Below are 18519 nucleotides of genomic sequence, written 5' to 3' on the forward strand. Positions count from 1 at the left end.
GTGTGAGAGAGCTTGCTTCCCCCATCCTCTTGCAAAAAGACCACTCAACTTCTCAGCCTGAAAGTGAAGAATTATGTCATTAAAATTTAAATTTACACTTCTTGTGCTATGAGTGTGATTGAGCATGTTTTCATATGTCCACAAGCCTTTAATTCCTTTTCTGTGAATTTTTGGTTCATAGTCATTGAGTTCTTAACAAAGTGTAGAGGTTATTTATAAAGTGTGATTAAGAGTAGCAATTATTTTCTTCAAACATTGGTCTTTTTACTTCATTTCTGGTATTTTTGCCATGCAGAAAAATTTAAATTTTATGAGTTAAAAGTATTAATCTATTTTGCTTTCTGGTTTTGTGTTCTTCATGAGGAAACCCTTTTCTCCCATACTTGCTTCTAGAATTTCTAGCTGCAATTTTCCAGCTGCAATTCTCAAATTGAAATATTTTATCTATCTGGAAGTTATTTTGGAATATAGTGTGAGACAGAGAACCACCTTAAATGTTTTCACTTGTTTGCATACCATTTATTGAATAATCCATTATTTCCCTACTGATTTGTCATATACCTACCAGAATATAGGTTCGTGTATGGGTCTGTGTTCAAACTCTTTCCTTAGGAGTGCCTCCGTTTCCTGCCTTCTCTGGGGTTGTCAGGAGCTCTCCTTCCTCTCAATTCTTCTCTTTACCATCCAGCCAGTAGTCTTTGGAGCAGGACTGTATCATGTGCTACCTTGAAACAGTCCCATTATTTTTGTTATCCACTATTGTGCAGTTTCTTATGATGATTGACAAATGGAATAGAGAATGCGGGGGCGGGGGGACATTTGGGGAGCCTGGGGACCAAACACCTAGGACTAGGAGAATGTGCGCCTGCTGTGCTGAGCAGTGACTTCTCCCAAGTCAAGCTCCCCCTTGTGGGATCTCACTTCTATGACTCCCTTCAAAACCTGCCTCCACCATTGGTGTGGAAACCTCTTCCTCAGAATGAAGATGTCTGTTTCCATAGGCATTTCCTGCCTACTTACAGTTACTTCAGCTCTTGTATATTACTTGCCTGGCAGGTCTTTTGTCTGTTGCCCTGAGTGTAACTTGCTGATACCTGTGCCTTCCTCGTCCTGATTTCCTCCTTCATGTGGACTATCTGTTCTGCATGGGTCTGCATGCTTGTGTCCTCTTGTTCTAGTTAGCTTTGGCTTTTATCATTTCTTGCCTTCACTAGTACCTACATGTGCCTTGAGGTTTTATTTGTTTGGGTTTCAAACCACTGCTTTTCCAAACATATGATTCATGTGTTTTTCTGGATCTCAAATGCTTGCTGGCTATGTTCCATCACTTGATCTATACGGTACTTTGTTAAAAATGGTGTTGGTGGAATCAAGAGCCCCACTGTCCAAAGGGGCTCCAGTTAAAGTGTTTTTTTAATTTTAAATTTAGATTGGTCAAAGTGGAATTAAATTTTTAAAAAACCCTCAAGCATCACTGAGAAAATCCTGAAAAGCATATAAATATAGGATAAAAGTCAGTGCCTCATTACATGATCACAATTAATGGCACCCAGTCCATAACTGCCAATAGGAAATAAAAGGTACCAATGTGAACGAGTCCCTGCTATTCAAAGAAGTTGAGTTCTCTTTTTACATTGTCAACTTCCTACTTGCCTACTGCTAATTCCTGATACCAATCTTGTTATACACAATGAATTCCTGTAAGGCACAATGTGGTCCTGATTAATCGATTGTGTTACATCCAAAGTGCAGGAGGGGAGAAGCACCAGTGCTTTGGCCCAGTGAGTTTGCAGTAGGTCTGGCTCCCTAATGCCAGTTTCATGCAGTGACTTTGGGTATTTGGAAACTGTCAGCCCTCTGTCCCAGGGGGACTCTGAATCCTCAATAGACTTTGGAGATTCTTTCTCCCACATGTGTTTTGGAACTGACTGCTCACCATTCCTACTACCAGAGATTTAGTTCAATACCTGTGTCATGCCTGGACTATGTATTGAGTGATACATGTCCTGAAATGTGGATCTGAGCAGGTGATTTTTCCTGCTTAGAAACCTTGACTCTCACTATCAGTGAAGCCTAACTTGGTTAATATCACCAATAGGATCTCTCCTGTTTCGGTCCTGCATGCACCTTCCAGCTTCATCAGCTGTCATGTCTCGTATCCTCACTGTCCTCTAACCCCATGGAGATGCCACTGTGAACATACCGGGCTCTACTGAGGCCCCTTGCTTCAAATTTTTTCTGTTCTTTGGCTAACCTCTTTTTTAATCATTCACTTGATCCTTTTTATCCTCTAAGAGCCATGTAGGTAACATCTGTCCTATAAAACTCCTCTTCAGACAGGATGAATTGTAATTTCTTTGTGGGTTCATGTACCCCTATTTCAGCTCTCAGCCCTTTGAATCATTATACATTTATCCTTTGTCTCTAAAATGGGGCTCATGAATCTGCAGTGGTCTATGGTAGTAGACTTGGGTCCCATGAAGCCAAGGGATCAAGATGGTTAACTTTCCTAGACTGGCCCTTTTATTTTAAGACTTGGGGAATATCATTAAGACAAGCGGAACCATGCTCTGTAGGGTCCACATTCTCATGACTTATCAAGAAACAGGTGGGTTTTTTTTCTTTTTGCAAGGAGGCACTTTGTGCTAAGCTCATTTTCCTTGCCTTCTCCTGTAGGACTTCTTTGCTGCTTCTTCACTGCTGTTGGGCAGCAGCCATTTCTGTGTCCTGCATGAGATTCTCCAGCCTCCTGTTCACTGCCCTGCCCCATACCTCTTTGTCAAATAAACAGGTGAACAAATGCACGACCAGTTTTAACCTCACAGAATCCTGTTTCCTTCCTTTGGAAAGTAGGATTAGAATAGATTTTTTTTTTAATTATTCTCTCATTCTCATTTATATAAAAGGTAAAGACACCAACTTTAAAGGGTATGTACTGTAACTCTATTGGGAGGTGAGAACAGTGTGTGTAACACTTAGCCTTTGGTGAGATCTCTAACAAGGAAATGCAAATGTCACTCCTCAAAAGATTGCCGATGGAACCCCTACCCTGGCAGAACTGTAGACACTCTATGCTGTGAGCTGAGCCCCTGTGTCACCACCCTTCTGTGCACCCTCTCCTTGTGGGTCCACCCCTGATGGTCCATTTTCTACTTGTCACTGGCTATCGTGGTCTTACATTAGCATTGTACAAAGATTACAGAGTGAAAAAGAGTAGAAACAAGGGAAGAGATTTCTCCCTCTGAAAGTGTACATTTCTCCCACTGCTTCCCACAAAGCCCAGCCATAAGTAAATAAGCTTTACCATTATAATGGTAGAGGTTGAGTTTCCTCCTGGGTTGATTTGAGAAAGAGTGTGTGTGCATAGACAGATAGCAAGATATTTAGATAGGAAACCCCACCCCCATCCTTTCGCTCTAATCTTCGTATAGTGCCCAGGGCAAAACCACAGTAGCCAGTGACAGCTGGAAACCTAGCCACTGGGGGCTGTACACCCTCCTACATACATATAAGGACTCCTATATTTCATTCAGTAAATATTATCTCAGTGATCGTGATGTGCCACCCATGCTGGTATGGGATGTCAACATTGATTTAATCAGACCCTGTTCCTGGCTTCATCTGGCTTATACTCCAGTGGCAGACACAGAAGGTAAGCAAACCATCAGCAAATAGAGAGTCTCCATTGTAGCAAATTTTGTGAAGAAAATGAAATTTTGTAGAAGAGCTAGAGAGAAGCCATCAAAGTTGAGAGCCTAGCATAGATGCTCTATCCTCATGAGGGACACCTCGGGTAACAGGTCTGGGAAACTGAGTCACTAACGTAAGACATGTTGCATTTTATCCCTAGGTTTGCCAGCTTTCATGGTGAGGTGAGCAAGCCCATTTAAATGAGGGAGATTTTTTCAAAAAAAATTGAGTAAGTTAGGCAGTCCCAGTGGCTTAGTGGTTTAACGCTGCCTTCAACCCAGGGCGTGATCCTGGAAACCCGGGATCGAGTCCCACATCAGGCTCCCTGCATGGAGCCTGCTTCTCCCTCTGCCTGTGTCTGTCTGTCTGTCTCTCTGTGTGTCTCTAATAAATAAATAAAATCTTTAAAAAAAATTCACATCTTTTCTTCAAAACATAATCCTGAGCCGGAGGACTATGTTTAGAAGAGACCTCGTTCTGGGCCAGCAAGGCCAGGAAGCCATGGTACAGGAGGTACTGGTGGCAATCTGTGTTGTGGAAGCTGCCAGGAGAATAGTTTAATTACGAAGCCACATTGAGGTGGCCCTGGGGCTGTGATGGGAAGACTGACCTCCTGGCTGGAGGACTCATTTGGTCTTCGACAGGAGAGTAGAATGTAAGAATGAACTGGCAAGAACTGCTATGAGCCTGAGGCCAGGGCCCGCAGAAGGGGCTGGGGGCCAGGTCAAAGCATGACACCATGTAGGCCTAGAGGAATGGCAGCAAGCCCTGCGCATGAGCGAGTGCAGGCTCCAGGGCCTGCTGTGTGAGCTCTCTGTTCCCTCCTGTGCCTGGGAAGCTCAGACCTGTGCTGAAGCACTGTGTGACAGGCTGGAGAAGGCAAAGCAAAAGGAAGCCTTAAACCCATGTCCCCATCTTTGATGCAGATGTCTCTGGGATTGTAGCAGTGATGTTGGAGAAAAGTTGCCTGTTTCTTAGGGCTGCCTCCGGCGCTTGCTCATTTCATCTTGAGAGCTGGGATGTAGCCCTGAAGTATGAAGATTCTGACATCTCCTCATTTCAGGACAAGCAGGCGCCTTTTATACCTAAGCATAACCCAGAGTTACCTCTTCTCCTCTGATTGTTAGATCAGGTGACCCCCAATTTCATAGCCAGGTTGTGAGGACAATCTGTGTTCTACATTGTTGAATTGCCATTTTATTACTGTTTCTTGACCTCTATAATCTTCATATTAAATTATCTACTTGAAAATTAAGTAATAATTTCAAATATCAGATAATTTATTAACTTACTTTGACTTTTGTTACTATTTCACTAGAGATAATTTTATGAAATAAAAAATGTTGAGGATCTGCTTCTTTTACAAATAGAACTTGTACTTAACTCAGACTTACCAAAAGGAGTGTGTGTGTGTTTAAACAGCTTTTTTAGTGTAATTGACATAAAAAAGTTGAGCAGAATTTTCGACGTTAAGTATGCATGTGAAACCGTTATTGCAATTGAGATAAGGCAAATATCCATCATCCCAGATATTTTCTCATGCCCTTTTGTGATTATGGCTGCCACTCCCCATCCCAGACCACCACTGGTCTGCTTTCTGTCCGTAGAGATTAGTTTACACTTTTTAGAGTTTTATATAAATGTAATCACGCCGTATGTACTCTTAGGGAGGGGTTGGCTTCTTTCAATTAACATAACTGTTTTGAAATCCATTCATTTGTATGTTTCAATACTTCATTCCTTTTTATTGCAGACTAATACTCCCTCATATAGACATACCACAGTTTATCTGTTTACCTGTTGATGGACATTTGAGTTGTTTCCAATTTTTGGCTATGAACATTTGTTTGCAAGTCTTGGTATGGAAATGTGCTTTCATTTCTCTTGGTTAAATACCTAGAAGTGAAGTGGCTGGGTCATATAGTAGATGTGTGTTAAGCTTTTTAAGAAATTGCCAAGCTGTCTTCCAAAATGGTTTGTACACCAGAGTAATACTGGCCTCATAAAATGAGATGGAATGTATTCCTTCCTCTTGGACTTTCTTTAAGACATTGGTCAACACTAGGGGTCTGGCCTAACAGGCTTGTTTAAATGCCCAGCTCTGCTGTATCCCAAATGTGACTCCTCTGGCCTCTGTTTCCTCATCTATTAAGGAGAGAAAAATGAAACTTCGTCCAGGAGGTTGTAGGGTTAGAAGAACCATTTCACATAAAATAATTGCGAAACAGTATTGTCTTCATAAATGGTAATTGTTATTACCGACCACATTTCAGTGAAATGGAGTTCCTGTTTCAGACATCCTGGCGAGGGAGGCTTTAGCCAGATGGGTTTCTGAGGCAGCCCCTGGAGCCTGGTATGGCCAAGATTAAATGTTGCAATTCCTCTCACTCAGAGTATATCATCCGCTCCATTGCAAAATCACTCTCTCTCGCTCCTCTCCACCTGCATTCTTAGGTGGCTTCACTCGGCTGCTGTTGCCAGGGGTGTAACTTATATATGACTTCAGCTTTCCAGGTGCGTTGTGGGGTGGCACGCAGTCCCAGTGACTCACCCAGCTGGAAGCCACAGTGGGAAGATTCAGATCGAATCCCAGCCCAGTCTAGCCTCTCAGGCCGGGAACTGCCAGTGTCATATTCCAGATCCAGCCTTGGGGATTGCAGCTTAGCTTTTTCTCTGCATTTAGAGGTTTTAGGCTCCCAACATAAAATGACATATGTCGTGTACCCATTATGACACAAATGCTGTTCTCAGCAGACTCATACATAAACTGTCATATTAACCTTACAGTGCTTCAGGAGTTGCAAGTATTATTACTACCATTTTACAAACAAGTAAACTAGGCTCACAGGTGTTCAGTGGTTGGCCATGCTCAGGTTTTTCTCTAAGCCTTGTGCTCATTCCTTTTCACCATAGCACTTCATCACAGCAACTTCCAATCACTGTAAGTGTTTTTCCTGGAAAACTTGATATGAAAGATACAGATCTGTGAAAGATGCCTTTATAGGGATGCCTGCGTGGCTCAGTGTTTGAGCATCTGCCTTCAGCTCAGGTCATGATCCCGGGGTCCTGGGATTGAGTCCTGCATTGGGCTCCCTGCAGGGAGCTTGTTTCTCCCTCTGCCTATGTCTCTGCCTCTCTCTGTGTGTCTCTTATGAATAAATAAATAAAATCTTTTTTAAAAAGATGCCTTTATAAGGAGAACTTACCATGCTACCTTGAATTTTGGTATTTGGATGTGTTTTTTTTTTTTTAATCAAAGGATGGTTTGGAATAGTCCCCTTTGTATGATTTGAATGCATTCCAGCATTGATATTATAGATTGAGCCCATTTCCAGAAACAGGATTTATGGGACCATAGTTTATATTCTCACATGTTGGACTTATCCAGGAGACCTAGGGTAATTTAATTTATTAATATTATGTTTATAGCTTTTTGTTTCCAGTATGACCAAATGGATTATATCTAGGACAGAAAAGCTCATGGGGAGGTGTCTTTTTTTTTTTTTTTTAAAGATATTTATTTATTTATTTAAGAGAGATTGAGCCTGAGGGAGCATGAGCAGCGGGGAGGGGTAGAGGGAAAAGCAGAAATCCCTGCTGAGCAGGGAGTCCAGTGTGAGACCTGATCCCAGAACCCTGGGATCATGACCTGAGCTGAAGGCGGATGCTTAACTGAATGGGCCACCCAGGCGCCCTCACGGGAAGTCTTTTAATTCTCCCTTCCTGTTACAGGGATCTGTGTTAGAGTGCTCAGGAGAATAGAATTTGAATTGCTCAAGGTATTTTGTTTCATTTCCAGAAAAGAGTAACCATTCTGCATTGCTTGGAGTTAGCAGCTCACATTTCGGTTCTTCCAAACTGTGAAATGATTAAGGAAGGAGACTTCATGTATTGTTAATGCTGCCCAACAGTGTGTTTGCTGTTGTGTTCTGGCCAGTCAATAGGAGAGCTCTTCTTATGAGGTCCAAGTGGGCAGGAGCACAATCCACAGGAAGGAATGGCTTATCCATTTGACTAAACTGGACACTACTTAATGTTCTTAAGTTCTCGTACTACTTGAATTTTATACATGCTCCAATATTCACAGTTTACAGAAGTAAACGATGTTAATGTACAGTATAGAGAAGCTTCACTGTGACTTCTTTAGCATAGCCACTAATAGCCCATTATTAAGTTACGTGTAAAGTTTTCCCTGATATAAGTGGAAACATTTGGAAGAACAAATTAAAGTCAGAACTTGGGGGTGGGGGATGGCAAGGTTCTTACCTTGCTCTTCACCAAAGAGCACAGACCACCAAGTTTGTTCTTGTCTCTTGCCTCTGAAAAGGGAACTCAGTAAAGCTGCTACTACTTAAGGAGATAACAACACAGGGCAGGCTGGGGAGCTGGGCTGGATTCAAATTCCCCTTGTGAGGGAAAACAGTTCCTAAAAAAATTCTGCGTAGAGTTATATTTTGCTTTAAAATTCTAGACTTAACTTTAAAAAAAAAGATTTTATTTATTTATTCATGAGAAACATACAGAGGCAGACATAGGTAGAAGGAGAAGCAGGCTCCCTATGGGGAGCCTGATGTGGGACTGGATCCCCAGACCCCAGGATCATGACCTGAGCCAAGGGCAGACACTCAACCAGTGAGCCACCCAGGTGCCCCTAGACTTAACTTTTGATGTTCACCTAGCTTGGGGCTTCAAAGATATTTGATATTAAAAGAGAAGAAGTTTTGATTCTTCAAGAGCAAAAGGATGACTTCAAAAAATATATTCCAGGCTTACAGAAGATTTTAGTGACAGGAAATTTTAGAGCTATAAAGAACATTGCATATAAAATTGAAGCCCTTACTCCTTTAATTTTTTCCTTCCCAGTGATGACCACTTGAAATTGGTTTTTTATAATTTCCATATGTGTTTTTATGTTTTTGCTAAATATAAACATATCCCTAAATAGTGTATGATTTTGCTTTGCATATATTTAAACTTTGTACAAATAACAGTATACTGGTCATATTCTTGAAACTACTTTTCACTGTCAATAAATATTGCACTTTTTAGAATCACCCATGTCAATCCATTTCACTCTATTCATTTTTCACAGGTATAGAGTATTTAAATAACAGCAACTTAAGCAAGATAGTCTGGACTTCATTTATGTGAAGGAGAAATCAAATTCTATACATGCCTGAGTGTCTAGGGCTGATGTAGTTCCCTCATGAGCCTGAAGCATAGGATTTGGTTACTCCCTTCCTGTGGCTTTCAGGAATGGTACTTTCTTCCCTCTACTTCTATCACCTCTGAATGAGAGCCAGAGGCAAGTAGCAGAGAATGGCTGTGGGACTTAGGGCAGAATGTGAGTGATACAAGAGTCATATCTTTCTCACATCTTTCTCCTGCACTAAGGAATCTTGTGTTCTCCACTAGGAGAGGTTTTTTTCTTAAAAAGATTTATTTTAATTTAGTTAATTAACATATAGTGTATTAATAGTTTCAGAGGTAGAGTTCAGTGATTCATCGGTTGCAAATAACACCCAGTGCTCATCACATCACATACCCTCCTTAATACCTCACACTCCTTCCCTACAGCAACCCTCAGTTTGTTTCCTATAGTTAAGAGTCTTTTATGATTTGTCTCCCTATCTGATTTTGTCTTATTTTCCCTCCCTTCCCCTATGACCTTCTGTTTTGTTTCTTAAATTCCACATATGAGTAAGATCATATGATAATTGTCTTTCTCTGACTTATTTCACTTAGCATAATACTCTCTAGTTCTATCCACATTGCTGCAAATGGTAAGATTTCTGTTTTGTTGATGGCTGAGTAAAAAACCAATTTTAGATTAAATGTTGATTCTATAACGTCTTTCCATAGAAAAGTTTTAAAATGTGTGTCTCCATGAAGAGAAAGGGAAAAGGAGAGAGAGAGAGGATGAATTTCTATGTTATGCATATTACTGGAATTCTTTTTGGTAATAACAGCACACATCATTGAAGACTGCTTATATGCCAAGCATGGTGCTTAGTATTTTATACAAATTACCATCCTCCTGTCCTTCTGGCATGTGGAGTTACTAACCTCCATTTACAGGTGAAGACCCTGGGAAACTCAGTAATTTTCCCCCAGCAATACCTAGGTACTAGTGAACCAGACCCTCAATTCTAACTGAAGTATGGCTGCTTCCTCCTTGGGTACTTGGGTACAGACCAAGCCACTAAAACATTAACTCTGTATCTTTAGGTCATCACTGAGTGGTCTTCTCACATCATCCTTTAGGCAGCACCAAGAGTCATTGGCAGCAGAGAGAGAGCGGCGGCGGCAGGAGCGAGAAGAAAGGTTGCAGAGAATAGAACGGGAAGAAAGGAATAAATTCAAGTAAGAGGAATTTCAAGATTTTGTAAATAACAAATTGAAAATTAAAGCACATACTTTCCTGCTCTATATGATTACTTCTGGTCTTAAGGGTTTGGTAGTAATATGTTTGCTTTAGATTCTGTCTCTGTTTTTAAGGAACGGTAAGACATTCCTGAAATGGGCTAGCTCTGGCTTGTTATGGCCTTTTCCCTTTAACCATATGGCAGGAAGCACAGAAAGCCAGCCAAATACAATTAGGAATTTGTGTATTTTTGGGTTCTCCATTATCTAAAATGGTCTTATCCAGGCTTTCCTGAAGACAGCCTAATTGTCCTAACTTAATTTGTCATTTCCCCCTAAAGCTACTCATGTTTTATTCATATCCTATTGGATGCCAAAAGAAAATACTTTTCCCACTTTCTGGTTTGCTTCTTTGCTCCCTGTATCAATCTTCAATATATTTTTTTTGAACAATCCTCTCTCCTCGTCTGGAGGAGAAAGCTGTTCTGCCGATGACTCCCAACCCACTGATCTCTTTGGTCTCCCTCCAGCCCCAAGGCTGTGTTCCTGTCTCAGGCTGTCTGCCCCTGCTGCATCCAGTGCCACTCCATTTCTCCTCCAGCTCCAGCTTGTGCACCTGTTCTTCCCAACGCCCTGGTCAACTTCCTTCTGCTTCTCTCTCCTGAGCTTCATGCTCTGCAGTGCTCTCTGGACACCTGCTGTGTCTTTCCTTACACATTTCATTCCTTCTACTCTTCTTTTCCCTGCTTCCTCTCCTCCTCCTAATCTCTTCCCTTGTCATCTTTCCAGTCATCGCTGTGAGACCTTCTATGTTATTTCTTGTTTTCATTTCTCACCCCATCTTCACTTCCTGTTTCCTCAGTTCAATTTCTTTGGCAAACAATATTTCCTTCAGTTACTCCCACTTAAACCCACAAGAGTATAAAACATTGTCAGTGAGGGTTTACAGGTGCAGTAATGTTTTTCCAGAACACACTGCAGATGGGTGCAGATGGATTTACTGAAAGTATAGCAGAGCATAGAAAATAAAGCCCAAGCTTTCTGGCTAGAGGAGCAGGAAAGGAGACCCAAGGAAGCCAGAAGATTATAGGAAAGTCACAAAGAGTAGAGAGATCAAGTGAGCACTCCTGAGCTCGTTTCCAGTTTGTGCACATGTGGCTTAAAACCTAAAGAATATAGTACAGACTTTGAGAACTAAATACAGAGTGGACCACACTCAGTTCCCAGACTGGCCACTGGGTGGGTGCACACAAGGGTTTGATTTGTTAGAAAATCATTTTTAACAAAATCATTTTAACAAATCATTAAAAAATATTTGAAAACTAAGTTAATATTTTAGCCAATGTCAGAGGCAGTCAGAACTTGCAGGCTGAACCTAACCTTGTTGATGGCCTGCTAAAGGAAAATAAGATTCTTCATAGAATTCAAGCAAGACCCAGAGTCTCCTTTCAAAATATTTAAAATGTTCTGAATGCAATCCAGAGTAACTTATCACACACAAAAAATCCAGGAGAATCTTAAAGGAATAAGAGAATCAAAATATGCTAACTGTAAAAGGACATAGATGTCATTATCAGACAAAAACTGTAAAGCAGCTACTATAAACGTGTTCTAAAAAGTAAAGGCAAATACTTTTGAAGTTAATGAAAAGATAAGGCTCTGCAAAGAAAAGCTATAAAGAAGAATCAAGAGGAAATACATATAGAACTGAAAAATACAGTAATCAAAATTAAAATTAATTGGATGGGTTCAGTAGCAGAATGGAGACGAAAGAAGAAAGAGTCAGTAAATTGGAAGATAGAACAATAGAAATATTATCCAATCCAAAAAATGAAGCAAAACATTGGGGAAAATGTACAGTCTCTCAGGGACCTATAGGAAAATAACAGAGTGCCTTGCATTCATGTAGTTAGAGTTCCAGAAGAACAGGACAAGAATGCACTGTACTCTATATTAAACTGTATGTATGTATGTAGGAAGAGACTGTGCTTATAACTATCAATATTTGCTCTTGGTCCAAGTGGGTCTCACTTCTCATTTAAGACACCAAGAGATCCTGGCAAGACCCTGTCCAAGAAGGACTGCTGATCATTAGGACAGACCACATACAACTATTAATTATGAAGACTATAATTCCTTCCTAAAAGTCTTAGGGTGTAAATGAAAAGAAATTCAAAAAGGAAATAGGAAAAGCTTTATCAAGTAGTCCCTGGAATTACCCAAATGCCTGACCTTTCTTCAGGCATTTTACTGATTTAAGTTATCCAGGCTTCTTGTGCTTTTTTTCCTGCAAAACATCCTTATCTATTGTTATTGTTGTTGAATGTGGTCTTAAGCTTCCTGGGTTATGGGACATATTATTTCTAGGGTGGAAAATGATGAGTACAGGTGCTTATAAATGATAACAAATCTGGGTCTTTGTTGCATTTTCTCCCTCTCCTAATCTGCTTTAGTTGCTCTAACTTACTGCCCCTTTCTATCCTGTTGCCAGTGCTTGGAGGGGTAGCATTCTTCAGCTGCATTGTGAAGTCCAGTTTAGAAAACATGAAGTCATAGTTTTTCAGGAAAATATGTGGTCCACTGAGAAGTGGCTGATCTTAAGTCTTAAACTCAGATTCAAGCTGGAATCTCACCAGCAGGAGCAGAACAACAAACATTAGAGTTGGACAAAGTTTAGCAACTCATAAGTGCAGACAAGAGGATGCACAGAGTGAGAGCTTCCCCTGATCCCTGCCTAGAAACTGGGAATGTGAGGGGTGCAGAGAAAGAATCCTGCACTATGGGATGAATGTCCAAACTATAGAGTGCAACATGAAATGGCCATGATGCCTGGACTCACCCAGATGTAATTCTTGAGATGAAAGTCATGGAGCCTACCAGACTTTGATTGGATGTTACTCGTCTCTGAAAGCTCTTGCTTGCTTGTAGTTGCCATATGTCACGTATGTACTGTTTCATATTTTAAAAAGCTTTTTTTTCTTTTCCCTTCTCCCCTCATATACCTAAACTCTTCTTTCTTTACTTAGTAGAATCTCCCATGTTCTCATCCTGGTGCTTTTATAGGAAATCCATTATATTTAGTACTTTTAAAGTGTAGTACCTTGATATTTGTTGTTGTTTTTTAAAAAAATCGAACACAATTATTTTCCATTTCTGAGGCAATAGAGTTTTTCGTGATACACTGTTAATAATTTCTTGGCAATTGCATGAGCATCTAATTTTGTTATTTTCCTTCCCTATTTTGTTTCTTCTGCATATTTCCATTAGTCGAGAGTATTTAGACAAAAGAGAAGAGCAAAGACAAGCAAGAGAAGAAAGGTGTGTATATTTCTTCTTTCCCATTGAAACCAAATGGCACTTGACTTTGCATCCTTAACCAAGCATGCTGAGGATACTGTGCTAATTAAAATAAATAGCTTCACTAAAGACGCCTAAGACTTTGGGTAACTGGTATTTTGTAGAAAAGAGTGTCCTAGTTATCTAAATTTTCCATGAAAATTTAGATTTACTATTTAATGCCATCATGGTGTGAGACAAATGCCTGTTCCTGCGACTCCTTTCCAAATGAGCACATTAGTTTAGCGTATTGACATATGGTGATATCCTGAACTAACACTACTGAGCCTAGGGTAGATATCCCTCTTGTGTGCTTCCAGATCACTCGTTCAGTATTCCTTTAACAAATGTTTTTGTTTTGTTTTTTTAAGATTTTATTTATTTATTCATGAGAGACACACAGAGAGGGGCAGAGACACAGGCAGAGGGAGAAGCAGGCTCCCTGTGGGAAGCCTGATGTGGGACTTGATCCCAGGACCCCGGGATCACCACCTGAGCCAAAGATAGATGCTCAACCACTGAGCCACCCAGGTGCCTCCCTTTAACAAATATTTGAATGCACACACCATGCTAGGCACTGACTGAGGCAGCAAACATTCCTGAGACTCTTGCAGGATAAAGCCGATTACTTACCTGTCTCCCTACTAACTATTCTCAGTTCCAGGATGGCAGGAACCATGTCACGTTTTCCTTGTTGTTCCAATGCCCTTCAGAGTGCTTGGCACACAGTAGGCACTTAAGAAGGTTATATGGAATAAATGAGCAAATGAACCAACAGCTTTATATAAAATATTAAGCTGTAAACTATTTTGTTTTTTCAATGGCACCATGCTTTGAATCCCACTAAAATATACAAAGTGAATCTATTCTATGTCTGATAAACTAAGCAAAAGAAACTGGTTTTGGAAGTAAACCGGCCTGTTTTGATCCTGGAGTTATTCCCTCTACCACCAGATGGCGGTAGTACACGGAGCAATGGAAAGGCTGATTTCTTACTAGAGCCGGTTGAGAACCTCACCATCTATGAACTATGCCAATAAGTGGAACTTTGCTGACTTTTCTAGACACCTTCAGTTAAGTAGTTCAAGACAGTCTGAGGGGAGAGAAGAATGGAGTATGCCTGTGTTCAATTAAAAAAATAGATGCTTAGGTCAGCCTCATAAACAAAACTATGGCATTGCTTTAATTCCAGTGTTTTATTAGATTATTGTCATCATAATAACCAGTTGTGGCCAGCAAATTTAGAGTGAAAGAAACAAGAAACTTTTTTTTTCCTAATTCATACCCATTTTTGATATTGGAGGACATAGACTTTTACTGAAAATGCTGCCGACTTTATGCCCAGGCTTAAGAAACCAAATTTTATTTTCATTTTTAACTTTCCCTCCAGATTCTGCCTTTTTTTTTTTTTTTTTTTTTTTTTTTAGCTTTTGACAACTTGACTGTCAAGTTATGTCTGCATAAGCAAGGCTTAAAAGTTTCTGGGGAGATACCAAAGTCTCTACTGGTTTCAGATTGATTTAAAAATGTTCCCAAACCACTGGAGGCTACCTCTTTCTGGATATCAAAGCACAGCATCACTAATGTGGTGGAAAACCTATACATAGGGGTGTTTGCCACTCATTTCCTGGTGCTTCTTGTTCTGACATCAGTCCTTGCCCCTTGCCATCCATCTGCCGGGGCCTTCTTCACTGGTGCAGGGGTGGGCTCTCCATGGCCTCATGTGGGCCCCATCTCTGCTTACATGGAGCACTGTGGAAGCAGCCAAGAATTTCCGTTTGGTTTGGACCAACCACTTTTCTTGGTTAATTGGCTTCTTAAATTACCTGGTGAAGAAAAGAGAGAAATATAAACTTTTGTTCCTATTTGGAAAGTTGTTGGGGATTTCTGGTTGACCAGGAAAAGATAAGATTTCCAAATATAATGGGATTCAGAAATGGATGGAGAAAATGGAGATCAGAGGTGGAAAGATGTTCAGAAATAAGGAAGAGGACTCCATCTAGAAATGTAAAAAAGAAAACAAAATTATTTGTTTGTTTGTTTGTTTGTTTGTTTAAAGAGAGAGAGAGAAAGCAGTGGGAAGGGCAGAGAGCGAGGGAGAGAGAGACTTAACCAGACTCCCCACTGAGCATGAAGCTCCACAGGGGCTCGATCTCATGACCCTGAGACCACTACTGAAGCCAAAACCAACAGATACTTAACCAACTGCACTACTCAGGCACCCCTAGGAACTCTTGGTAGAGCCAGGTATGTTTGTTGGGTCCCATGTCTCTTACTCTAAATGCAATGACTCAGAGAAAAATGACTGGAGTCATAGCAGAGAGTTTTTTAAGGTTTGTATCATCTAGTGCAACAAGATGAATGTGGTTTTGCTATTTTGAGGTGTAATGGTCATCCAGGCACATTTGGTTTTGTGTTGATTTATTTCATATTATCTCATTCTGTAATCTCCGGCAAACTATTCCATTGACAATGATGCAGACCCAGAATAAGATTCTATTGAGGTGATACTTCTAATTTTTTTTTTTAATATTAGAAGAAAGGCTCTATCTGATCATGATGAAGTAACATTCACAAATAATCTTTTTAAAGGAATAAGAAGGAATGAGATCCAGGCTGAGCATATGTTGGGGTAGGGTCAGGGCAGAGATTAGTCTGAAGGGAATGGCATAGGAAATGCCTATGGGAAGCAGGGGTTATGGGAACAGAGTGCAAGAGGAAAGGTCAGGACTGGGCTAGGATTTGGGAAATTAGGTATGAAAGTGATCAGTGAAGCAGTAAGAGAGGATTCTGAGCATTGCTTAACAGGTCTGAAGACAGAATAGAACTTAGAAGGAACCAGATTTCAGTTTAATGTAAGGGAGAGTTCCCAAGTAGGAGAGTGGCAGGAAAAGCCATCTGTAAGTAGGTTTAGGTTAGTCTAAAGTCAACAGAGTTTCCATAGGGCCCTTTGTATGTCCCGGACTGCCATACAAGCCCCTGCAGCCGTGACCTTGGCGGATGTGTGAATTCATTCCTAAGGTTTGTTTGCCTGTCTCTCCCATTGAACTGTGAGCTCCACGAGGATGGGGATTTTCTTGTTTATTATTAAATTTCTAGTACCTACGGCAGCTCTTAGCACATGACAGGCACTTGACAAATTTTCAATAAATAATGAAAAGATGAATGAATAAACAAAAATATGGACGGAAGTAGGATAAATGGAAATGTTTAGATGAAAGTGGGAAAGGTGAAAAGTCTTTTCTTAAGGCTGTGGTCTGTGGATAGAAAACCCAGCACCTTGTACACAGAAAATTTCAGGGGAGTCTATCAGTTGGAGGGCTGTGTCGCAAAGCCACAGGGACATATGACCGTCATCTCATGGGCTGCTGGGCTCCTGGGATCAAGTACTACTCGGCCTCTAAGTGATTCAGGGTGTATCTGTAAGGGAAGGTTGTGACATGGGGTGAGCTTCCTCCACAGGGACTGCCAGAGGTTGCCATGGGTCAGGAGGGGTTGCTAAGCTGTACAGCTCTAAATGCCAGGTGGCTTAGTGCTTCCCAAGCATACTGGTTCCCCTCACCACTCTGGCCCATTGCAGATGGACACTGGCACTGCTTTTTCACAAAGATTTAGTGACTCTTGACCTCAGTGCCCCCTTGTCTGTGCCATTTTAAAATGTCTTTAATTGTAGGGCCACCTGGGTGGCTCAGTCTGTTAAGTGTTCAACTCTTGGTTTTGGCTCGTGTCATGATCTCAGGGTTGTGAGGCTCCACAAAGTGTTTGGAGCCTGCTTAAGATTCCCCCTCCCTCTCTTTCTGCCCACTGTCCCCACTCACATGCAAATGTGCATGTATGCTCTCTCTCTCTAAAAAATAGTCTTTAATTGTGGCAAAATACACATTATACCAGATTTACCATTTTAACCATTGTAAGTGTACAATTCAGGAGTGTTAGGTATGGTCCTATTGCTGTGTGATCCATCTCCAGAACTCATTTCATCTTGTAAAACTGAAACTTTATACCCAGCTAAAGAGTCCCCAGACCCCCTCCTTGTCATATTTGTCTACCAAATAAATCTCAGAATTCATATTAAATCCTTGACTCTTCCCATGTCCTCTGGGTCCTCGAGGATGGCGTCTATGTGAGACAGAGTGTACAGGAAACCTTTGACTCATATCTATCCAGAATCTGGATGAGCATCCCTTGCAAAGTGGGTTGAACCCTTTGGCTGCCCACACATACCTGCTAGTCTGGCTGCCCGCAGGTAGGGGTATGGAGAGACCAGGTCCAGTGCTGGGCCGCCTGAAATGAAGGTCATAAATGGGTTGTCCTCCTGGCCTGAAGCCTTGGACCTACATCGGTCTCCTTGTCTGCACTTCATTCCTTGGCTGCCCCTTTCTCCTGTTCCAGAAGGCTTGGACTCAGTGTGTGGATGCCTTCCAAACCCCTCCTGGGCTCACAGCTTTCCTGGCCTTGAGTGTGCCATCACCTCATTTAGAACATGCCTTCTGTTGGGCCTCTAACTCTTCCCCTCAAGGTCACTTTCCTCCAAGATTCCATAGCCAGGAGATTTTCCTTGCTGGTCCAAGTGAAGCTCAGAAATAGCTCTCCTACCTTTTGAGAGGTGACATTGTTGGCAAGGACAGTCCAGAGTTTCTAGAGCTTTCTGTTCCTTCACCCTGTAGCTATGAGGCAGCTGCTCCTCCAAACCATGCCCCAGACCTTTGTGTATGTAGACCCCATCACATGACTTTTATCAGAGATTCCCTGTGAGAGGAAGCTCACTCCCCCCGAAAGTGTAATCCGTGTATTCACCATCCTGGGTACCCACTGCTGCAAGGAGACCTCTGCAGGCAGGGTGCTGCCTCTCAGGCTCCTCCTTGCATGCCTTGCCCGCTTTGCCTGGGCCGGCAAATGCAAGACGCCGAGGGAAAGAACAAAGGATGGTAATCTTCTGTTCTCAGAAATCCTATTATCTGCTTGTTGAGAACAGACACACACATGTGAAAAGACGGCTAAATATGCCAGGCAGTAAATGTAAAATGCCATCTGAGTTGAATGGACTACATATCCGACATGAGTTCAGAGGCAAGGCCAAGATCACTTCCAGCTGTGGTGGTCAAGGCAGGCCTCACTGAGGGAGACACG

General features: G+C 41.4%; 1 protein-coding gene across 13 annotated transcripts in view; it reads left to right on the forward strand.

The window, feature by feature from the left end:
- FHOD3 (formin homology 2 domain containing 3) overlaps positions 1–18519 on the forward strand; it is a 462694-nt gene that overhangs the window by 358247 nt on the left and 85928 nt on the right. For 11 of the 13 annotated variants that reach the window (XM_041743118.1, XM_041743137.1, XM_041743156.1 and 8 more), the window contains 2 exons: positions 9919–10053; positions 13321–13371. In XM_041743118.1, coding sequence (XP_041599052.1) covers positions 9919–10053; positions 13321–13371 — 186 coding nt within the window. The remainder of the gene's footprint in view (positions 1–9918; positions 10054–13320; positions 13372–18519) is intronic. The other 2 variants (XM_041743146.1, XM_041743201.1) reach the window with 1 other exon arrangement.

This window comes from Vulpes lagopus, chromosome 1 (assembly GCF_018345385.1).
Source record: "Vulpes lagopus strain Blue_001 chromosome 1, ASM1834538v1, whole genome shotgun sequence".
In the NCBI taxonomy this organism is placed as follows: Eukaryota; Metazoa; Chordata; class Mammalia; order Carnivora; family Canidae; genus Vulpes; species Vulpes lagopus.